The sequence below is a fragment of the Lynx rufus genome, unplaced genomic scaffold (genome assembly GCF_022079265.1).
Source record: "Lynx rufus isolate CCGP_SWC_20201006 ecotype Redwood Valley unplaced genomic scaffold, mLynRuf1.p SCAF_7, whole genome shotgun sequence".
NCBI classification, from domain to species: Eukaryota; Metazoa; Chordata; class Mammalia; order Carnivora; family Felidae; genus Lynx; species Lynx rufus.
Window position 1 is genome coordinate 80,259,875 of NW_025814889.1, and position 21,421 is coordinate 80,281,295.

Consider the following 21,421-nt stretch of genomic DNA (forward strand, 5'->3'; position numbering starts at 1 on the left):
GTGTATCCCAGCTGCTGGGACACCAGAATTTTTCTGAAAAAAGGCAGGTGGGTGTGGGTCACTTGACAAAGCAGAAAAGGCTTCAAACTGCCTTACACTCAAGGAAAAAAAAAGCGGGAACCAAGATCTTGGACCTTCATTTTATTTTCAATTCTAAAAAGATTGGGAATAAGCTGCCCTCTGAACCTAGGAATTGAGGAGACTTGACACCAGGGATAGTCTTGGAGAAGGAAAAATGTCATTTTCTCTGAGAAAGGAGCCTGAGGATGACGGGCTCTTTGGGGGTTCTGGAGGCCGCCCCCAACTCTCACCCCTCCTGCTGCCTCCGCAGGGCTGCCCAGTATGGGTCTAAACCCTCTCCGCTCGTCAGAACACGGCCAGGTCAGGCTTGGCTAGGAGGTTTCCAGCGGCGTGTGTCTCCTGTTCCCGTCTAGGGTGGAGTGGGGGGCTGCCTGGGCTCCCCACTGGGAAGGATGTAGCTCTCTTCCTAGAAAAAAAAACGGTCGGAGTAGGAAGCGCATCCCTGCTCAGTCCCTTCACCCCTTCAGCAGTCACTGCTCCACCAATGGCACAAACCTTTGCAAAGCTTCGGTTCCCCCAGATCCGACCTTAATACCCCATTTATTAAGAAAAAGATTTAAAATTCGGTGTGGCAAAGGGAGGCGGCCGACTCAGCGCCAGAATCCTTCCTTTCCTCCTGTCGCGTCCCTCCTTTGCCCTTTCGGCGCTAGCCTGGAGCTGCCTGGCCCGTGGGGAGTGGGCGGTGGGTGGGGGTGGGGTGGGGGTCGGGGGATGCTCCCTCTCCGAGAGAATTGGGTAAACATGGCGACCGCGGCGCCCATTTGCACACGCTACACAAATGCATCGCATTCCCGGTTGTTTGCAGAAAATTTACAGCTGAGTAATAAAAGTTTACGATCGACTCACAAGTTGGATTGGCCACAAGAAGTCATGTGGATTCCATCCATGAACGTGAACTTTTTATTGTGGTTTGTCCGTTCGGAGCGCTCCGCAGAACAGTCCTCCCTGTAAGAGCCTAACCATTGCCAGGGAAACCTGCGCTGGGCGCTCCTTTCATTACCAGTATTTTTTTTTATTAATCTGATTAATAATTATTTTCTCCCCCCATTTAATTTTTTTTCTCCCAGGTGGAGTTGCCGGAAGCTGGGGGCACCTGGGGAGGGACGATGGGGGGGAAGGGCAGGAGTTGAGGGCACCTCTCTCTCCCTTCCCGATCCTCTAGCCCCCCAAGGGGCAGGAGGAATGCGGGAGCAGGAGTTGAGATAGGGAGCTGCAGATGCCTCCGCCCCTCCCCTCCCAACCTTTCCCTCCTGCCCCCTTCTTGCAACTCTCCTTAATTTTATTTGGCTTTTTGATCATTGGGACTATTCTTTTTTATTTTTAAATTTATATAAAGTATATATGTGTGTGTGGAGCTGAGACAGGCTCGGCAGCGGCACAGAATAAGGGAAGACGAGAAAGAGAGAGTGGGAGAGAGAGAGAGGCAGAGAGAGAGAGGGAGAGGGAGAGTGACAGCAGCGCCCGGTAAGTGTTTCCTTATTGGTTCAAATATGTAACTAATGGTCCGTAGCTGGGTGGCGGTTTCAAGATAAGGACAGCAGCGGCTTGTCTTGGTTAGAGAGGAGAGGGGGGCTGGCGAGAGGGTGGGCGTGCGGGCAATTATGGGGAGGAAAAGTGGGGGGGGCGGTTAAGCTGTAATATGGTAGTGTGGGAAGTCTGTTGTCCTGATGTCACTGTGCGCCGAAGTTGGGGGTTGGGGGGCAAGAGGACTGCGCCTGTGGGACTCAAGGCCGGGGTCTAGTGCGCTGGCCCGCTGCCTTATGCCCACCCTATCCTTACCTATTATAGATCCGCGGCCTCTTGGCTAATAGGACTGGGATGGAGGGGGCCCGGAAGCTCAAACTCCAGGGCAAGAGAGAGAACCTGTAGGCTGTAACCATTGCCCCCTAAGCAAAGTCAGCCCCCCAACCCCCAAACAAACTTTCCGGCGCCCCCTCCTTGCCCGCAGCCCCCTCCCTCCCGGAGAGCGCCGCCGCTAGAGCTCACACATGCGCAGTGCGGGCCCAGGGCCGGGCTGCGGAGCAGGAAGAGAGCGCAGCTAGGCTGACGGCGGGGCCTGTTAATTGGCAATTAGGGGGGAGGCTGTTGGCTGGTGCGCGTCAGCGGAGGGGAGTGCGTCTGCCCACCCCCAGCTCCCGCCCCCACTCGAGCGGACCGAAAGATGGGAGGTGCCCTGCACTGCGGGTGGATGGGTGGATGGGTGGATGGGTGGATGGGTGGATGGGTGGATGGGTGGGGGTGGGGGACGCGGTACTCAAAAGCCATCTTGTGCTTGGAGAAAAGGGGCCAATCTGCCTTCTCTCACCCGGCCCAGCGTCCCCCACCCCCAACCGCGGCCACCGCACCAGGGATACCCACTGGGCTGCTTCACCCGCCTCGCCTGGCTGCCCTGGGCTAGGATCTGCCTAGTCTGGGGCGGAGGTGGGAATTGGGGAGGCCCCAGGCTGGGTGGGGACAGGCCTAGGTCTCGCTGGCGGGGCTTCTTGGGTGAGTGGAGGCAGTGAGGACTCCAGGCGCGGCTGGCTCATGGGGTAGGGACGTCAGAATTGGGCGGCCCGGAGGGTCCTGGGCGCTCGGGATCTTCCTAATAATTGGTGCTAATGGCGTGTTGTATGGTCTTAACCCGACACATATGGTTTCATAACACAGTGGCTTAATTTCTTCCAAATGTACGTGGCCCTGAATGTGTTGCAGTTTGATATATGACCCCGCCCTGCTGCCTGGCCTGGGTCCGAGGCGGCCCCTATATGTGTGAGCTTCTGTTTATAAAGGGCGATGCACACACAAACGCTTACACACCCAGGCAGACACACCCCAGAGCTGGGGGAGGGGAAGCGCTTATTCCTTGGAGAGGTTTGAGAGTCTGGGGGCCAGACTCACCTTCAATCCGAGCTAAGAGCTGCCCCCCACCTCCAGTCCTCTCTCTCGTGGCTCGACTGGGCTTCTCCGCCAAGCCCCAGTGGGGGAGGGGAACGCTTCTCGATTTCCTGTTTAAACCCTGACCCGTCGCCTGGGGGTCGGGGGGGTCGGGGGGGTGGGGGGTGGGTGGGAGGGAGAACCTGTTTTTATCAAATTCTTAAAAAACATAATTCGCCTGCATTCAAATCAAACCCCTTGGGTCCGAGTTGATGGTGAATCTTCTCTCCCCTCCCCCCACAATCCCCTTCCCTTCCTCTGCTGCCCCCCCAAAATTCCCGTTTCATATCCGACATAAAGGCCTCTGAGGTATTCTCCCGGGGGAAGAAATGGCATTTTCTCTCCCCCTTTCACTCCCCCCCCTCAATAGGACTTGTGTGTCGGCAGAGGCGTCTGCCGAGGGGCTAATTTCGCGTTCCTTGTTTACGATCGAGAAAAGCGCTTGGCTCTCCCCAAATGGGCCCAGCCCGCCGCCTGCTCAGGCTGCCGCGCGCTCTCCCGCCGCTCCAGCGCGGCCCTGGGGCTGACGCCCCGGGTACCAGGCCGCGGCCGCGAGACCCCGTGTCTGTGGGACCTGAGAAGGGCAAGGGGAGTGCGGTGGGCCAGTGGAGGGGCCCTGGAGGCCTGAAAATGGGAGCCTTTCTCCTGGCGTAATGTGGGAACCGCCGACCGGTGAGGCCTCTATTTCTCTCTTTCGCCTGTATTTTGTCTGCCCCCGCTGTCTGCCCCCCCCCCGCCCCGCCGCCGAAGGCCGCACTGACTGTGGGGGGGGGGGCGCGAGTCTCCTTTGTTTGCCCCCCGAGGAAAACAGTTTCGGGGAAGGCCACTCAGGACAGTGGGGATTCACCTGGGATATTAGAGGGGCCCCCTCCCTTCGGAGGGTTGGGCCTGGGTAAGGCTGGGGTATTTATCTCGGCCTACAGGGATCTAAACAGATGTGCTGCTGGCGAAATTTCAGGGTGCTGGGTTCATGGGTGACGGGTTAACGGCTGCATCCGAGGTGTCCTTATATAATATTTTTATCAATTGATTTTCTGTCCCTTCCTGGCTAGGGTCCTGCAGGCCCCCACGTCCTTCACCCCCTAGATCCTCCTCATGAGACAGAGGGATGCAGAGAAAGCATAGCAGCAGTGACTGATCCTGGTTTTCCAGTTTTCTAGTCTGGCCAGGGGATAAATCCAGCCCCAAACGCCAACCCCTTCCTTCCCTCCTTACTTTCGATTTTCTTTCCCTTCTTTCTCTCCCTCCTGGTGCTCAAACAGAAGGACAAGAGGGGCCACCAGTGGCAACCCCCAGCCTCCTTGCAGGCCAGATTCCCTGTAAACGTGGTCCTGAGTGCAGGAAAGCACTGGTGTGATTATCTAATAATAGCCAGGGCGGCTGAGACTAGAATCTGGCTCAAGGACTCTGCCACACGCCCAGGACGCCCAGGACGAAGGCTGGGCAGAGGCACTGAATCTGTGGGTCAGGTTCTGGCAACACTCCCCGGAGCCCAGGGCCCCTAGCGTTCCCCTCTTTGGGCACCTCAGGCCTGCCCCTTCTAGGCTTTGTCAGCCCTGCCATGGACTGTATTTCATGCACCAGTTCCTAGCTAAGGAGAAATGGGCAGAGCAAACCCTTTCTCCCCCTGGGTCTGACAGTTGTGATCCCCACGAAGAATGCACCCTTGTTTGGAGAAGGCGGCCTTGTTGGGTTGGCTGTTGTGTTGCAAAAACCAGGCTTGGTAGCTTTATACACTTATTATATACAGGCTCAAATGTACAGACTCTGACTTATGCGTGAATATATACAGACTCATGTTTCCTCGGTGGTTAATTGTATATTACCATGCTTATACTCGCTCAAACACCGTTTTATGTGCATGCAAAATTTTGTTAGATGGGATTGGGCTCAAGGAGGCACTGGGTGCACCAAGAAGGCTCTCTGGGCATGCTCTCCTGGAAATGTGTGCACGCTGGAATCGGAGTATGCGGGTTCCAGTAACCAACGGATGCCACAAAGGCTCTCTCAGACCTTATTGCCTTCACAGTCCAAGCAGCTGGGCCAGGGAAATATTGAATCCCTTCGGCTTTCTCTCCGCACTTCCCCCCCAAACTTGCCCAACTCAGAGGCTGTTTACCAGGGGAACACTGTTGTGTTGAAAGTGAGAGTTTTGTGGGAAGCTCTTTTCGTGTTTTCGTGGGTAAAGTGGACGTTTGAGCAGTTCTGAGCACTCGGCTAGGCCCTGGTGCCTGAGCATTGCTGGGACAGCAAAGGAGATCTGAGTGGCTAGTTAATAAGGTGGCCTCTGGGAAGTAGTCTGGGGCAGCTGTTTGAAAAGGCTGGTGGAGAAGGCGAGACAGAATGGGTTAGGGGTGCGGTGAACATCTATCCCCGCTCTTGCCCCTGCTCACCGGACCCCAGATTTGCCTGCGTTGTCTGGGGGGCAGATTAGGGGCTCTCTACGCTTCCCAAATAGGCAGATCTGGTTACGGGTGAGATTTCGTTTTAATTCTCTCAGCTACCGACCGAAGCGGGGCGAAGGCTGACCGGCAGAGCCGGAGAAGAAACTGGGTCTAGCTGCCTGTGGGCCTGGGGCACTGAGTGTGGCCCGGGGCTGGGAATTAACAGCCTCCTTTCTTAGCCTTCCTCCCTTTTGGGGCCCCGAAAAGACAGAGCAGGGGAGAATATAAATGTCCGTGAAAAGCTCATGAAAGAAAGTAAGAACAGGAAAGGGGCTAGTGGGGCTTTCCTCCACTCCCTAGGCAATCAGGTTCCTCCCAAGACTCCTGTCCAGACACGCTGCGGGTGCCGGGTGCCGAGACTTGCAGCCTTCTTCCACCTTCTCCTGCCAGCGCTGGGGGCAGCCTTGGGCTTTTGGACCTCGGCCACCCGTGGGTGCTGGAGTGACATGACCCCCAAATTGTGCCCCTTACGCAGCCCCCCGGCCTCTGCCGCTGTGGCTGCAGCCGCCCCTGTTTATTGTGTCTGTGAGTTGTTTACTTGTTTTGTCTGCTGCCACCCTGCGTCAGAAACCCGCCAAACCAGCAAACTCACCCAGGAGAACAAAGTGCGGCGCTATCCTCTGCTCCCTCCCCTTTCCGGCACCCTGCTCCGGCCATTACCTCCTCCCTCACTCTCTCTCTTTCCCAGGGGACGAAGCAGAAATCGGCCTAAAATAGGGCAGCTGTTTATAGGGTTGGGGGAATTATGGGGACACCATAAACCTCCGGGTGTCCTGGTGGTGGAGAGACTTAGAGCTGCCCTCCCCTCGCCTCCGGCTTTTCTTCTTTCCCCTTGGCAACTGCTTGGTTAAGGGGGCCACAGTCATTGAGGAAGCCGAGCCCCCCTTACCCCACTCCTCCACTCCTTTCTGCAGGAGTTTTCCCTGAGACACAGGTTGTTGGGTTTTAAATCAGGGTAATGTTGGCGGATGCATAAAACTAGATAAAGTGTTGTCACTCTCCCCTCACCCTCCCTTCTCCTCAGTCCCCCAAAATAGCAGTGAATTTAAGCAAATCCTACAAAATTAAATTGCCCCTTCGCTAAAGATCCTATAAATCTCCAATCCCGCCAGGTATAGAGTCGGAGAGGCCGCTGTTTGCCTCTAATCTTGCTCCTGGCTATCAAATCTAAAAGAGTATCATCGAAGTAAGTAATATTCTCATTTCTGAAATTAATTCCCCCCTCCCCATCTCTCTCTCTCTTTTCGCCAGTGCAGATTAAATGGTTCTCTCAGATCTGCAAACAATAAAGGATAAAATTATTTATAGGGAAATGAGGACGATGTTTCATTGTTGGCTTATTGTTCCAGAACATAATAACATTTTATTTTCAACTGGGAGAACTTACGCCAGGGGAAAAGGGAAAAGGAAAAAAAAAAAAGGCAGGGCACACCCCCCCACACACACAAAACTCCTACTGTATATAACTTATATGACATTTACAATTTCCTCATGACAACTCACTGTGACGTCATAAATGCCATGCTCCTGAATTTTACAGTGCTCATAAACCAACAAAGTGGGTCCAGGCAGTGCTTAGTGGGGAGGGGATATGAGAAGCCAGGAATTTGAGGATCCTTTGGCCTCATTCTGGGGGCGAAAAATATTCTTAATATTCTAGATTCTCATTCTTCCTCCTGGGCCAACCAGGGCCACTTGCTTTTCCGCCCTGAAATGTCACTCAGCATCTGAGTTCCCTCCCCATGCCCAGCGGGGATGAGATACTGTGTCCAAAGGCCCTCTCCTCAGCTGGTATTCAGCTGCTTGGGACAGAGGTGGGACGCTTGGGGACCAGGCCCCCAAAAGCCAGAAATGATTTCTTCCAAAGGGAGCCCAAAGGGGCTCAGGGCTGAGTGGGATGGGACAGAGATGCTTGGGGTCTATTTTCCTTTTTAACCTTCAGTTAGTGAAGTGAATTGAGAAGCTAAACAAATGGCATTGTGGGAGCTTGTGTCGGCCTAGTGGAGTGGTGGTAAAGAAAGGTCAGTAAGAAATCTGGAAAGAGAGAGGGAGGAGAGAAAATAGGACGTGAGTTAGCAGAGCCTCTGCATGTACCTTTCTTCTCTGCTTAATTGCAAATAAAGCAAAAGCAGCTTGGGCAGCCTCTCAGCCTCTTAGCTCAAAAGAGGAACTGCCAGCCCAGGCCTCAGAGGTGTTTGGGGCAGTTCTCAGGCACTTGACATGCCCCATCTGGCCTCTTCCTCCTTCTTCCCTCCCTGCTGACCCCCAACTCCATTCAGCTGGCCAGCCTGGGCCCTGTCCCCAGAATATCAGCACCCCCAAATGGGATCCATTTCCGGGTTGGATGTGTCAAATTTCGCTTTTCTCCAAGTGTCTCCATGCCTGAACTTTGAAAGGAGGAGGAACGTTCTGTTTTGGAATGCAGTGTGTGCATGGGGAGGCATGCGTTCAGACAACTTCCCCGGAGCATATCTGGCAGAAACTGGAGGCTCCTTGGGTGAGCTATGCTTTGGTGTCCCCAAGCCGACCCAGTTTGCCGCATTCAGGTTCTCTGGCGGACTTGGAGACTCTCTTTTTGCAATCCTTTTACTCCGGATTCTGTGGAGATCAAAGGAACTTATACGCAAAACACTAGACATTTGGAGTAGGATTTATTTTTCAATTTTTCAATTGAAAGAATTCTAATCATAAGCCAGTCGGGCCAACTGAGCAACCACTCTAGAACAGCAAAGCCTTAACCAAACAGTGCAATTGTAAGGTGAGCTGAACAATTATTGAAACTGGGGTTTCTCTGCAAGAGGGATTTCGGCCCTTGCCCAGTGGCACAGAAGGGGCTGGTGGGGCAACCGCTCTTCCCCTGCTCTCAGAATTGAGAATTGGCAGGGGTGGGTCCGGCAGCTGCAGAGGCTTCCGGGCAGCCAAGCGCCCAGGCCGAGCGCTGAGTCCTGGCGGCCCCGGTGTCCAGGTCGTTGAGCAGCCTCCGGAGGCGCGAGCTATAGTTGTGGTGCGCGGGCAGCCCGAAAGGGAGTGTGTGTATCTGTGTGCGAGGCTGGGTGAGTCACAGACATCTGCGCAGAAGTGGGGGATCTAGGGAGAGAGAGAAGACTGGCAGAACACAAACTAACCGGGACCTCTGGAAAAGACTGTCCAGCAAAAATTCCAGACCTCATCCCTCTCGTTTCAGATCCCCTTCCCCAAGAAATTAATATATTTCCCAGAGCAGAGTGGAAAGCAAAGGCAGGCAAGATGAGGCCTGCCCACGAACCCCTTCCCAGCCAGAGTCCAGTCACACCTATCCTCTCCCCAGTTCAGAGCTGCCCCGGGCCTCCAGCCCCTGGCCTGGAGCAGGTTCAGGCTGGGGTAGGAGCGCTTGACTCGTTCTGAGAAACCTTCAAGTGCCCAGCCTCCAGAGCACCCCATAGCCTTGGGGACTCCAGGCCAGTGACTGCCCCCCATGCAGGCCCATGGCGCCTGCAGAAGGTCCCTCTCCTATAATTAGCGCTCATGAAAAGCATGTGTTTTGGGCTGGGGAGATAGGGGGACTGGAGCAGCGAGCGGCAACGCTCCCCCTTTATTCCTGTACTGTGTTTTTTGAATTCTGTTTCGAATCCACTAATTACAGCTCCGAAAGTGAAAATCTGTTTTCGCCGCCAAACCCCCTCGGAATGCCTGATTCCGGAGGCCCAAGGGGCAGAGCAACTCGGAGACCTGCGGGCCTGATGGGGGTGTTCTCTGATTGCTCTAGGCTTGTTTTATAGAAACAAAGAACAAGTCCCCCCCCAACCCCTCCCAGGACTTGTGCATATTTACAGAGCTCAACTGCAGTTTTAATAAAACATCTGTTCTTGCTTCTGCTGATGAGTTTCCATAATTGTTTTCAGACAAATTTAACAGGAAAATATAAATATATTTAGAAAAACCCAAGTCCCAGCTATCCCCCCATAGACAGTCATTCTTTTGCCAAAAAAATAAAATTAACGTAAGATGAGAAAAGGAAAATATAATCCAATGGAGGGAAAATCGGGCTCATCTGACCTGCTCTCCCCCCTTGGAGCGAATCCTTCCAGCAAATTTCAGCTGCATAATTAAAGATCCAACTGAAAGAAGGAGGCTTCTTTTCTCAGGAATGGAAGGTGATGGGGGAGAGTATGTTGGAAATTAATTTGGCTGAAAATCTTTAAGCAGTGGGGGAATTTATTTGTATTTCTGCTTCCCCTCCTCTCCCCCTTCTAGCATTTCTGCCTTTTTCCCCCAGCAGCTGGTTTCTGTTCATTATAAATCGGCGAGACCTTTCAGTCTCTGCCCTCTGTTTAGGGACGTAATAAAACACTTAACTTTCCGGGGCTGAGACTTACATTCTGCTCCTCAGGTCGCCCACCCCCCGCGCCCACTGCTTTTAGGCCCCAAATGAGACTATCCCCAACTTTGGGGCCCCTTTCCCCTCCAGACTTTGTTTAGGAGGGGCTCAAGGAAAGCCAGGCATCCTTGCTGGGGAGCTGCAGCACATGCTTCCCTAGAAGTCCCTTCTTTCTTCCAAGGTCCTTCCTTCCCCCACTCCCCCACCCACCCACCCATAAAAGAGATTTAAAAATACATAGAAAATCAACACTCATTGAAAACGAAACCTCATTAAGACATCCTATCTTCCATCATTCAATTTGTTGTACATTGCAACAATTTAATATCTTGAAGGAAATATCACTGACATGATTTATCCCTCTAGCAATCTCTCTCTGAAATGGGGGGGGGCGGGGAGGAGGGAACTTATTCTCTCTTCCGGCCTGTTCTATGTGTTACACTGTTACCCTCAGGGCAGAAATGAGGCTGGGAACTCTGGGAGCGGCTACTTGTGTCCAGGGGTGCGCTGACTTGTTTCTTAGCTCAGCCCTCTGGGTCTTCGCGCCCCCCCCCCAGTTCTTTCTCACTCTACCTCTTTGCCCTCCAGGGGGCCTGGAGCCCCAGCCAGCTGTTGAAAACCTCTGTCCAGGCATGCCATGAATTTGAGGACAGCTGGATTCTAGAGCAAAAATCAAGTCACGCTGGTGTCTGTGTTTATGTACCTGCCATGTCACCCCCAAATGAGACAACTCCTCTCAGAATTTCCCTCTTAAATTGGAACCCTCCTCAATCTTTCACTTTTATCTCGCTGGGTAGAAGAAAGTATGGTCCACAAGGGGGAACCTTTATAATATGGGGGTCTTTCCCTTAACCCTTTTAAATATCAGCAAATTTCCCTCCTTTCTGAAGGTTTGGGGCTGTATTTTTAAGAGCCAACACAAACTGTCAGACAGGGAGACTCCTCAATCCCCTAACGAGGTTCATGTATTAACTAACATGTTGTCTCCACCAGCTCCTACACACTGTCTGCTTTTGGGTTCGAAACTTTATTTTTCCCCCCTAGCGACACTCCAGGGAAACCTTAACGTTACAGAAGATGAATAAACGAGTTTTTTCCCAGCGTAGTCCCGTTTATGGCTTTATTGCTACCCATTGATTACTCCGCTTTGTTACACAGAAGGAAAAGATCATAAAATCCGGCGACATCCGGGTTCTTGTTATAGCCACCACCCCCCCCAAAATGGTGAAGAGAAAAATATGAGCTTCCACTGCTTCCTTCGCTAGCCCCACCGCCCCCTCTTTGTCAACTCAAAGCATTTTCAGTCTATGTCACGATATCAAATTAAGTTTGGATTAATCAGGAGAAAACCCACATCTGCACACCTTCCGCTGTTTCAGTTCGCCCACTGCGGCTCCCTCAGAAGCCTCGTACTCAGCTGCCTTTTTCCTAACCTTCCCTTCCTTTTTCTCGGCCCCAAGGTGGAAAGAAAATGGGGGTGGGGGCTGCTGAGAGGCCCGGCTCTACCAGGTGTGGCTGGCCCTTGAGGGAGCTCCCTAGGAGCCCTTTGCTGGAATCTCCCAAGCCCCCAGGGCTCAGGTCCAGGGGTACCTCCCTTGGCAGGGGCAAGGGGCTTCTGACCTGTGTAGGGGCTCCAGCCTGCCAGACGCTAACTGTCCTTCAGAGCCCCACCAGCCTTGTCTCTCTGCCTGGATCTTATGTGAATTACCCCACCGGCCCTCCCTGGCTCCAAATCATAAATTCTCACCAACATAAACAGGAGTTGATGTGTCTAGAAAGATTCTCAGAGTTCTTTCTTCTTCCTTATTTTCCTTTCTCTCTCCCACCTTTTACTCCTTTCTCTCTTTTTCTATTGTATTTTCATACATTTTTCCCTTTTCTACCAAAATGCTGCAGCAGCTTCCCCCCAAAAAGGGGGTTCTGAGAGGCAGAAGGAGGCTAAAAGGAAGAGGAAGCGGATGCATGGCCCTTTTGCCCACTTTAGCTCGCCACTGTACCCTGAAGTCTCATCCTTACCCCCTTTAGACTTACTTACTCCCTACGTCCCCCTTACACCTAAGCCTACCAGCCACACTCTCCTTCCTCTGAGCGCCACGTTTTATGCAGTTTCTTTCTACTTTTGATTTTTTTTTTTTTAATTACTGGGGTGGGGGAATCCTGGCTTAGTGATGAGGACTCACTCCATGGAGGGTCAAACCAGGATTTCCTGCAGGATTTCTGGGGATTCCCCCCCTGAGCTGGGAAGGGGCTCTTCCCATGGAGAAATCAGGGTGTAATTTTAGAAGGGGGAAGATATAAACGATGAAATCGGATCGAAAATAGAGGGATTTCTCCAGCCCTGGCTCTAGCCACAGCACAGTAAAGTTAGCTGGAGCTTAGAGATTTCCTAGCAGTGTAGCCCCTCTTTCCTGGGCCCCAAGGCCCTGCTAATGCATATTCACCCTTCTCTCACCTCCAAATCAGTTCCCTAACATATATATTTTTAAAAGAAATCCAAGTCTTACTTTCAAAGCACACACTTAGTCTCAACTAGGGAATCAACAGAAGCAGAAGCGATTTTTTTCCCCCTTCTTGACATCTGGCTTGCGATTGGCTAGAAGGGGGTCAGCTGACTTTGTCATTTTGTCTGTCCTGGATTGGAGCCGTCCCTATAACCATCTAGTTCCGAGTACAAACTGGAGACAGAAATAAATATTAAAGAAATCATAGCCCGACCAGGTAAAGGCAAAGGGATGAATTCCTACTTCACTAACCCTTCCTTATCCTGCCACCTCGCCGGGGGCCAGGACGTCCTCCCCAACGTCGCCCTCAATTCCACCGCCTATGATCCAGTGAGGCATTTCTCGACCTATGGAGCAGCCGTTGCCCAGAACCGGATCTACTCGACTCCCTTTTATTCGCCACAGGAGAATGTCGTGTTCAGTTCCAGCCGGGGGCCGTATGACTATGGATCTAATTCCTTTTACCAGGAGAAAGACATGCTCTCAAACTGCAGACAAAACACCTTAGGACATAACACACAGACCTCAATCGCTCAGGATTTTAGTTCTGAGCAGGGCAGGACTGCGCCCCAGGACCAGAAAGCCAGTATCCAGATTTACCCCTGGATGCAGCGAATGAATTCGCACAGTGGTGAGTTTTACAGCTCCGAGATATAAATTAAATAAACTGAACTGGCTTTATGACCGGCTTCCCTAGAAGAACGGGCGGAGAGAGTTTTTTATGGCCCCATAAAAACAATCACGCTCGTCTCCTCGCCGACGCCGAGACAGGGCCCCCTCTTCTGCCCCCTCTGCTCGCCTCCCGCTTGCTCGCAGGGGCCTGGCCCCCTCGGCCCCTGACGCATTGGAGGGCTCCAGGCTGAGGGGGCAGGAACAGGGCAGGGTATGAGGGGAGGGGGCAAAGGGTAGGGGAGCCCCCCAAAGTCGAGTCAGGCTGAGGAGAAAGGAGGGGGAGAGTAGGAGGCAGAGAAGTGGGGAGAAGTTTCCAAGGAGCTAGGGTGCTTGGGGAAGTGGGGGAGCCCAGTCGTTGAGAAATGGGGCCCTCATCCCCAGTATTTGGGATTTTTCAAAAACCAGTTTTTAGACTTACAGCTTTCTGCCTGATTCTTGCCCTCCCCCCCCCACCTTTCTTTGGGACACTCACCCACCCACATACGGTGGGGGACTGAATGAAGTTGGGATCCTGGCTGTACCCCCAGTGGGGGTGGGGCAGGGCAAAAGGGAGAAGGCTGGAGTCTGAGGGGGCCCGTCAGCTGCTGGCCAAGTTGGGAGGGTCAGGACTTTGCTAGGCTAAATCGTCTACGGAGGATGCCTTGCTGATTGTTTTTAGTGTGTTTTGTGCCCGGATCTCTAGGGGTCGGCTATGGAGCGGACCGGAGGCGCGGTCGCCAGATCTACTCGCGGTACCAGACCCTGGAACTGGAGAAGGAATTTCACTTCAATCGCTACCTAACGCGGCGCCGGCGCATCGAGATCGCCAACGCGCTCTGCCTGACCGAGCGACAGATCAAAATCTGGTTCCAGAACCGCCGGATGAAGTGGAAAAAAGAATCTAATCTCACGTCCACGCTCTCAGGGGGCGGCGGAGGGGCCGCGGCCGACAGCCTGGGCGGAAAAGAGGAAAAGCGGGAAGAGACAGAGGAGGAGAAGCAGAAAGAGTGACCAGAACTGTCCCTGCCACCCCTCTCTCTCCTTCTCCCTTGCTCCCCCCCAATTCCCTCCTAATCACACCCTCTATATTTATCACTGGCACAATTGATGCGTTTTGACTCCCTAAAACAAAATTAGGGAGTCAAATATGGACCTGAAAGTCAACTCTGGACCCCTCCCTCACCGCACAAACTCTCTTCCACCACGCGCCTCCTCCTCCTGCTCCCTCGCTAGCTCCTTTCTCGGCTCCTCTGCAGGCCCCTTCCCCCGCCCAGGCCTTGGGGGCTCCGTCCCTGAACCTCGCTTCAGCTCCACAGATCTCCTTCCAAATGAGGACTTGGCCTCCCACCCCCTCGGCGCCCCCACCCCCGCCCCTGCGCGGAGAGCTGGCTCCCGGGCCGGGGCCTCCGCTCCGGGGCCTCAGGGCCCGGCCTGGCAGCCGGGGAGGGCGGGAGGCCCAAGGAGAGCGCGTCGTGGCCCCACAGCAACCCCCAGGGCCTCCCCGCAGCCCCTGCCCGGCCCCTCTGCCCCAGCAAATGCCCAGCCCAGGCAAATTGTATTTAAAGAATCCTGGGGGTCATTATGGCATATTACAAACTGTGACCGTTTCTGTGTGAATATTTTTAGCTGTATTTGTGGTCTCTGTATTTATATTTATGTTTAGCACCGTCCGTGTTTCAATCCCATCTTAAAAGGGGAAAAAAAAGAGGGAAAATTACAAAAAGAGAAAAAAAAAGTGAATGACGTTTGTTTAGCCAGTAGGAGAAAACAAAATAAATTAAAAAAAATCCCCCTCGTGTTACCCTCCTGTATAAATCCGACCTCTGGATCCGTTCTCGAATATTTAATAAAACTGATATTATTTTTAAAAGTTTATATTGGGATTTCTGTTAATTCGCTCGCCCGCCGGCCTGGGGTGAAAGTTGGAGCAGGCTCCGAGCGCTCCCGCGTCCGCCCGCCGCCTGCAAGCCCCCAGCCCCCTGAGCTCGCCTTTCCCGGGAGCTGGGCGCAGAGCCGGGGCCTCCCCGCTCTCCTGGTGGACGTGCTGGGGGAGCTGGGAGGCCTCTCTGGGCTTCCCAGCGGAGCAACACACTCACCCCGCAAAAAAAAAAAAAAAGGCTGCATAGGCTCTCGTTGGGGGTGGGGGGAGAAACCCGGTTGCTCGGATTGGTCTCCAGCCGCACACAGGCCTTTCTTCCAGCCTGTGGTAGTCTGGGGTCCTCGGCTTCTGAACCCCGAGCCCCCAAGGGCCAGAAAAGAAGCATTCTCCAGGCACCAGGGCCTCTCCCGTCCACTTCTGGGAGTGAGGATGGGGGGCGCCGCGCGAGCAGCCCCCCGGCCCCGCGCCAGGCCGACTGTTGCGAAACGTGGCGGAGGCGGAGAGCCGAGGGGAAAGAGAAGACCGCGGGATTTGAGCCCTTCCGCAGGGATTGAGCGATTCAAGGACATCTCGAAAAAGAAAGCCTGGAAACTGAGCCTGCTCTGGGACTCCTGACAGGGCTGGGACAAAATTCCTTCTTCCTTACAACCCCAGTCCCAATCTGCTTCCTTCCTCCTTCTTCTCCCCTCAAACTCGGCGAGTGAGGAGCGCAGCCAGACCCTACCCTAACCCTTTCCCCAGCTCAGGCCTTCTCTCCTTAAGCCCAGACAGAGAAACCTGAGTGGACCTAGGGGTGAGGTGGTGAGGGGGTCTCCCGGAGGGAAAAAATCCGCCAGAGTTTTCCAGACCTTCCAGATCCCCGCCAGCGCCCCCTCCAGCGCCTCCGCCAGCGGGGGGGCAGGAGGGGGGCTTCTCCTGGCAGGGGCGGGGATTTCCTGGGGAGAGGCAGGCAAGAAAGAATAAGACTTGGGGCTAGGGGAGGGGGTTCGGAAAGGGGCCGAATGGCTGCGGAGCCCCTGGCCACAGGCTGTGAAGGTTGCCCAGGCGCCTGACCTGCCCACCTCCCCCATCCCCCACCCCCAGCCAGGTCCTTTACACGCCTCCAAATAGCTCAGAAATTGCTCTCCTGTGGACCTTCTGTATCTAGGTCCCTGGAAAACCTGTTCCAGAGGCATTTTCCAAAAAGGGCACAAAACAGGCCTTTTCCTCTGCCATGCTCATATATTTGTGGAAGCTTGAATCTTGCTTCTTTATGCCCTCAATTAACATCTATTTTCTATCTCAAATATATGGCAAAGGTACCACATGAGGATCATGCATAGGGATACAGAGCAGTCCTCCAAGCCCATTGTGTCTGGTTACACACACACACACACACACACACACACACACACACACACAGAATTGCCTTTTGCCACTCTGGAGTCCAAACATGGTGAGGTCTACCCAACTCCCCCTGTATCCTCACCTCCAGGATCATCCCAGAGTTCCCAGGACTCTCAGATTTGTGACGCTCAACCCCCCCTATCCAGTTCTGCCCACCCAGGACCCCTCCTTCTCTGGACATCCTGTCCACCTCTCCAGGGACTGGGTTCACTTCCCCATGCTGACAGTCACCTCCTCAGCAGTAGCAGGGCCTTGGGGCCTCCAAGGAGAGGGACTTCAACACTTAGTTTAGAGAAACTGAGATAAATCCCCTGGGATCTCCAGCCTGGGCAGATTCCCCCCCCCCCAAAATCTCCTTCCCTCAGCCATTTTTGGAGATTGAAAGGCTCTGGGGGTGGGGAGGACAGAGATATCCGTTAGTTTTTGTATCCTAAATGAGGCCTCATCTTTTCTTAAAATTAAACACAATTTAAAAGGCCATTTCAAGGGTTTGTTGCAGCAACAACCAGCTTCTCCTCTACAGGGTAGAAAATCCAGCGGTCTGAAGGCGAGCCGAGAAGCCAGGCTGCAATTCCTCCAAGTAGACACCAGGTGTCGCTGTGGGCTCGTTGTCCCGGCTACCCCCCAATTCCAAGAACCATTTTTTTTCTCCCCCTTCTCTCTCTCTTTCTCTCTCACTCCCTCTCCCCCTTGGTTGGGCTTTGCCAACATATCAAGATGCGTTTCGCCGGCTTCCATCACTAACCTCCCGGAGGTCATCAAGCCAAATTTATGAGTGGCCGCTCGAGTCACGTGACTCTATTTAAGGCTCCCTTATTTGGGAAGAGCGCATAGGATAAAGAAAGAGATATCTCCACCTATAAATTGTGCACTTTGGAGAACAAAAAACCCCTCAACTTCAAAGAGTCACAAATCACCCTTAATCAAAAAGGGTGCAGAAATTTTTTTTGGGCCCTCCCCGCCATGAGCTCCTACGTAGCCAATTCATTCTATAAGCAGAGCCCCAATATCCCTGCCTATAACATGCAAACTTGTGGGAACTATGGATCGGCCTCAGAGGTGCAGGCATCCAGGTACTGCTACGGTGGATTGGACTTAAGCATCACTTTCCCACCGCCTGCGCCTTCCAACTCTCTCCACGGGGTAGACATGGCTGCCAACCCCCGGGCTCACCCCGACCGCCCCGCCTGCAGCGCCGCGGCCGCTCCGGGACACGCTCTGGGCAGAGATGAAGCGGCTCCTCTGAACCCCGGGATGTACAGTCAGAAGGCGGCTCGCCCAGCGCTGGAGGAGCGAGCTAAGAGCAGTGGGGAGATCAAAGAGGAGCAGGCGCAGACAGGGCAGCCCGCCGGACTGAGCCAGCCACCGGCCCCGCCACAGATTTACCCGTGGATGACCAAACTGCACATGAGCCACGGTAAACTTTAGGACTTCATTTTGCGCGCTCGGGTCCGCCTGGGTTTTATAGGCCATGCGGGGCAAATAAAGAAAAAAAACCTGCGGCCATAAATTTTACGATCCAGGCATCAATGGCTCGTAAAACTGTCCACTAAAAGGCTTAGAGGCTGTGTGCGCCCAAATTTACGACGACATAATTGGATCATAGGAACAAAACGTGTATAAAAGGCAATATTCAATTTTGGGGGGAGAGGGAGGGAGTTAAAAAAATAGAGGGATCTGAAGGGTGAGGAGCGCGGGGCTCCAGAGCGGGGATCCCCCCGCGGCTCCCTCCCTCCCTCCCCTGTGGAGCCGGCTCGGCCGGCGCTGGCCGCTCCGGAGGATTCCAGCGACTCCGGGAGGGGCGGGAGGGGGGTCCCCGGTGCTCGGATCTCGAGGGTGCTTATTGTTCGGTCCGAGCCTGGGTCTCCCTCTCCCCCCAACCCCCTCAGCCCCTCCGGCTTGCTGAGTGAAGGCTGCGGCGGAAAGTTTCCTGCCAGAGCGGAGGCGCCTCTCCCGGGGCTAGGCTGGGCTAGGCTGGGCTGGGCCGGGCCCGCCTGCGGCCCGCTGGGCCTCTCCTGCCCTGCTCGCCTCCTCTCCCTCCGGCCGCGGGTGGGGGCCTGGGCTGGGGTCGGGACGCTGGGGCGCTGCACGCTATTCACCCCTTCCTGGCTTGGGGGGGTTTATATTCCAGAGACGGACGGCAAGCGGTCCCGAACCAGTTACACGCGCTACCAGACTCTGGAACTGGAAAAAGAATTCCACTTTAACCGCTACCTCACTCGCCGCAGGCGCATAGAGATCGCCAACAACTTGTGTCTCAACGAGAGACAGATCAAGATCTGGTTCCAGAACCGCAGGATGAAGTGGAAGAAAGATTCCAAAATGAAAAGCAAAGAGGCCCTTTAGAGGCAGCGGGGAGGCCCGCAGATAGCGCCCTGAGCCCGCTTTGGTCCCTGCGCCTTTCCTTTTCGGTTTTCCGCTCTCTATATTTTGGGGCAAGGGCGGGGGCTGCAGCACCGGCTCCGGGGCCTCACAGACAAAAGCGCTTTTCCTTGGCATTCCGCATCCCCACCGACCCCAGGTTCCCGCGGGGCTGCCCGCGCTGCCCGGACTCCCCTCAGTTCTGCTTAGCACCGGGGGGGCCCAGGGCAAGCTCCGCAGGGGCTCTCCAGAGGGCTGTGGTATACCGGCTGGTGCCGAAGGAACCCTGGCCTGGGCCGCCTCTCAGGCTTCCAGCCCCAGAGCGGCCTGCCGGAGTTAAGGTCGGCCTTGCGGGCGCCCCAGGCCCCGCGCCCCGACCCTCCAGCCTCCCCTCTCCTTTGTTCCTGGCTTAGGCTGGCCAGGCGGCTGCGGGCTGCGGGCTGCGGGCTGGCGAGAGTGGTTGTGCCTGGCGGAGTCCGGCGCCAGACTCGGGGTGCTTCGTTGTAGCGACTAAACTCCTTGTTCGGTTTTTAAATGATTTGCATATGAAAGGGGGGAATGACTGTAGGTCCGCCTAGGGTCCCCTCGGTTGCCCTCGGCTCTCCAAACCTTCTCCCCCATCCCTAAGCCCGGTAACCTCTCCAGCCTGCGCCCTCTGCATGTCCTCTCAGGTCCTCCCCACCCCACCCCCGCCGCAGACCATTAGCTAGCTCAACTATTGGGGTTCCTTGCCACTGGACCCCAGCAAGCAGTCCTAGAGGCTCCTGGCTGCCCAGTAGTCCCTGCCACGACTTTCTGTGCCCTCTTGCCCCCTCGCTGTTGTCCAACTATTTATTGACTCCAGGTCTTTCCTGAAACTATATTTTGTCATATCAAATAAAGACAAAGAGAGAACAGGACTAAAGATGCAGCAGTGCCTCTCTGTTTGGGGCATGTATTGGGTAAAAGTGTCTAAGTGGGCTCTGGGGTGTAGGGGAGGCCCACGGCCTTTCAGCCTCTTTTTTTTTTTTTTTTTTTAAAGAATTCTTAGGAGCTTCTAGGGGTATTGAGAAGAGGAAGGTGAAAGTGAGCTCCTTTCCAGATCCCTGGTTCCCAGAAGGGCCTCTGGAGAAAGGGGAGGGCACCTAGGCAGTCTGTACTGGCTTTTTCCCTGCTGTGGCTCTCTAAGGCTTGCAGGCCTCTGCACCCCGTTCCCACCTTGGCTGGCTGGATCTGAGGCCTCTAGACTGGCAGCAGCCTCCACTGCTTGCCAGAGCTAACTTGCAGGGACCGGTGGCTCCGCGATACCTCTGAAGATCTCTCCCAGGGCCAGGGGTTCCCTGAGGGGCCTCGCTGGACATCGAGGGAGGGCTGAGCCTTCAGCCCAGGGGCCCATTTGGTCCCAGAAACATCCTCAGGAAGAGTTGGTACTGCTTGGTGAAGGGGGTGTGGGGGAGTTGGAGGAAATGTGTCTTAGCTTTTTATGATACTGGGGGAGATGGGAGCAGGGAGGGCAATCTACAGTGTACCTGCCTGGCAGGAAATGGTCTGACTGCTTCCCCACTTCTAGGGCCTAAGGCTATGCAGGACAATTAGCTGGGAAAGGAGCTGCATAGACTGGTGCCTGAGTCCTGTTTGCCATCATTTGTCTCAGTCTCTGGGATTTTGTGTGGAGGGGGAGGGTGGGCTAAGGGGAAGGGGGAAAGGCAGATAATTCAGGTGGTGCCCGAGGCTGGCTGAGGCCCAGGCTCTGCTCTGCCCCAGGCTCCTGGGATGGGATGGGGGAGGAAGTACTTTATAGGAGAAACAAATGTGGGAAGGGTCCATAAAACTTTACTGCATTTCCTCTCCCGCCTCCCACAACGGGGTGATTTCCTGGAGCCAAGCCTAGGCCCCCCACACTGGGGGAGGGTGCGGTTCAGGAGCTGGGCTAGAAGACTGCTATAGCAGCCAAGAGGGAAAGGGAGCAGAGAGACTCTGGGGAGGGGCAAGGGGAATATTTATGATTATTAATGCTGATGCTCCTTGGATTTATTATAAGGACTGACTTCTCTGCATCCCACTGCCTAAGCTATCCATCTGTCTTTTTTTTTTTTTTTTTTTTAAACCCAGGAGCCTCTCGTCACCCCATGCCTAGCACGTAGGAGGTCTGGACAAATGATTATTGAACTGCACCCATCGCTGTACCCTTACCTTCGCCCTGCACTCAGGCCAGGTTAGGGCGCCCGTAGGGTCTCTCCATGACTAGCACACAGCAGTCTGCCCAGCCTAGCACCAACTCGGCTCCTCTCTCAATCTCTCACTCTCTCTCTCTCTCAAATAAAATGTGTAATTTTCTTCAGGGAGTTATTTTAATTTTTTCTCCATGCTGAGGAAAACTATTGGGCGAGCGGTGAAGCGTGGAGAAGCACTGGCGTCTCCAGTGGGTAACAGTTAACTAAGAAAGAGGCCGTGGCGCCCGCCATCGCGCGAGCCGGCATCCCGGGCTGCCGAGGCCCTGAGCTTCCTCCCCAGGGGACGCACCGCCCCAGGGATAGAACCAGGGGCTTGGCCGGGGCCAGGGCCTAAGTGACTCAGACCCGCAGGGTAGGGCGCACCGGCCCCACCTTGCACTGAAGGCCTCCTTCCGCCAAGGCAGGGCAGGGTGAAGGCCTCTCTTTCCCTGGAGCAGCTGGAGGGCTGACTGAGGTTGGCCGGGCTGGGGTAGACGCAGCCGCGCCCGCCCGCCCCCGCCCCTGCCCCTCCTGTCAGTCTGCAGGCCTGCGCCCAGGCCCCAGCCTCTGCTCCAGCGGCGTCAGCGGCCACAACCTAGCCAGAGGCCTCGGACGCACTCCCCTACACTGGGAGTAGGTACCGCCCAGACCCT

The 21,421-nt window shown here is 54.7% G+C and overlaps 2 protein-coding genes across 3 annotated transcripts; both read left to right on the forward strand.

Moving 5' to 3' along the window:
• The first annotated feature begins 3,541 nt into the window (after positions 1–3,541).
• HOXC6 (homeobox C6) lies at positions 3,542–14,825 on the forward strand. Of its 2 annotated transcripts, XM_047066118.1 has the most exons (3): positions 3,542–3,669; positions 12,768–12,930; positions 13,654–14,825. In XM_047066118.1, the coding sequence occupies exons 2-3, from the start codon at positions 12,777–12,779 to the stop codon at positions 13,959–13,961; spliced, it is 462 nt and encodes a 153-aa protein (XP_046922074.1). In that variant the 5' UTR covers positions 3,542–3,669; positions 12,768–12,776; the 3' UTR covers positions 13,962–14,825. The 2 variants fall into 2 exon arrangements, with proteins under 2 accessions (XP_046922074.1, XP_046922073.1); XM_047066117.1 differs by lacking the exon at positions 3,542–3,669 and having other exon boundaries at positions 12,531–12,930.
• A 2,353-nt stretch (positions 14,826–17,178) lies between these two features.
• On the forward strand, positions 17,179–18,561 carry HOXC5 (homeobox C5). The gene is made up of 2 exons (XM_047067056.1): positions 17,179–17,632; positions 18,347–18,561. Exons 1-2 carry the CDS (start codon positions 17,179–17,181, stop codon positions 18,559–18,561), a joined length of 669 nt encoding a protein of 222 aa, XP_046923012.1.
• Positions 18,562–21,421: the final 2,860 nt, after the last annotated feature.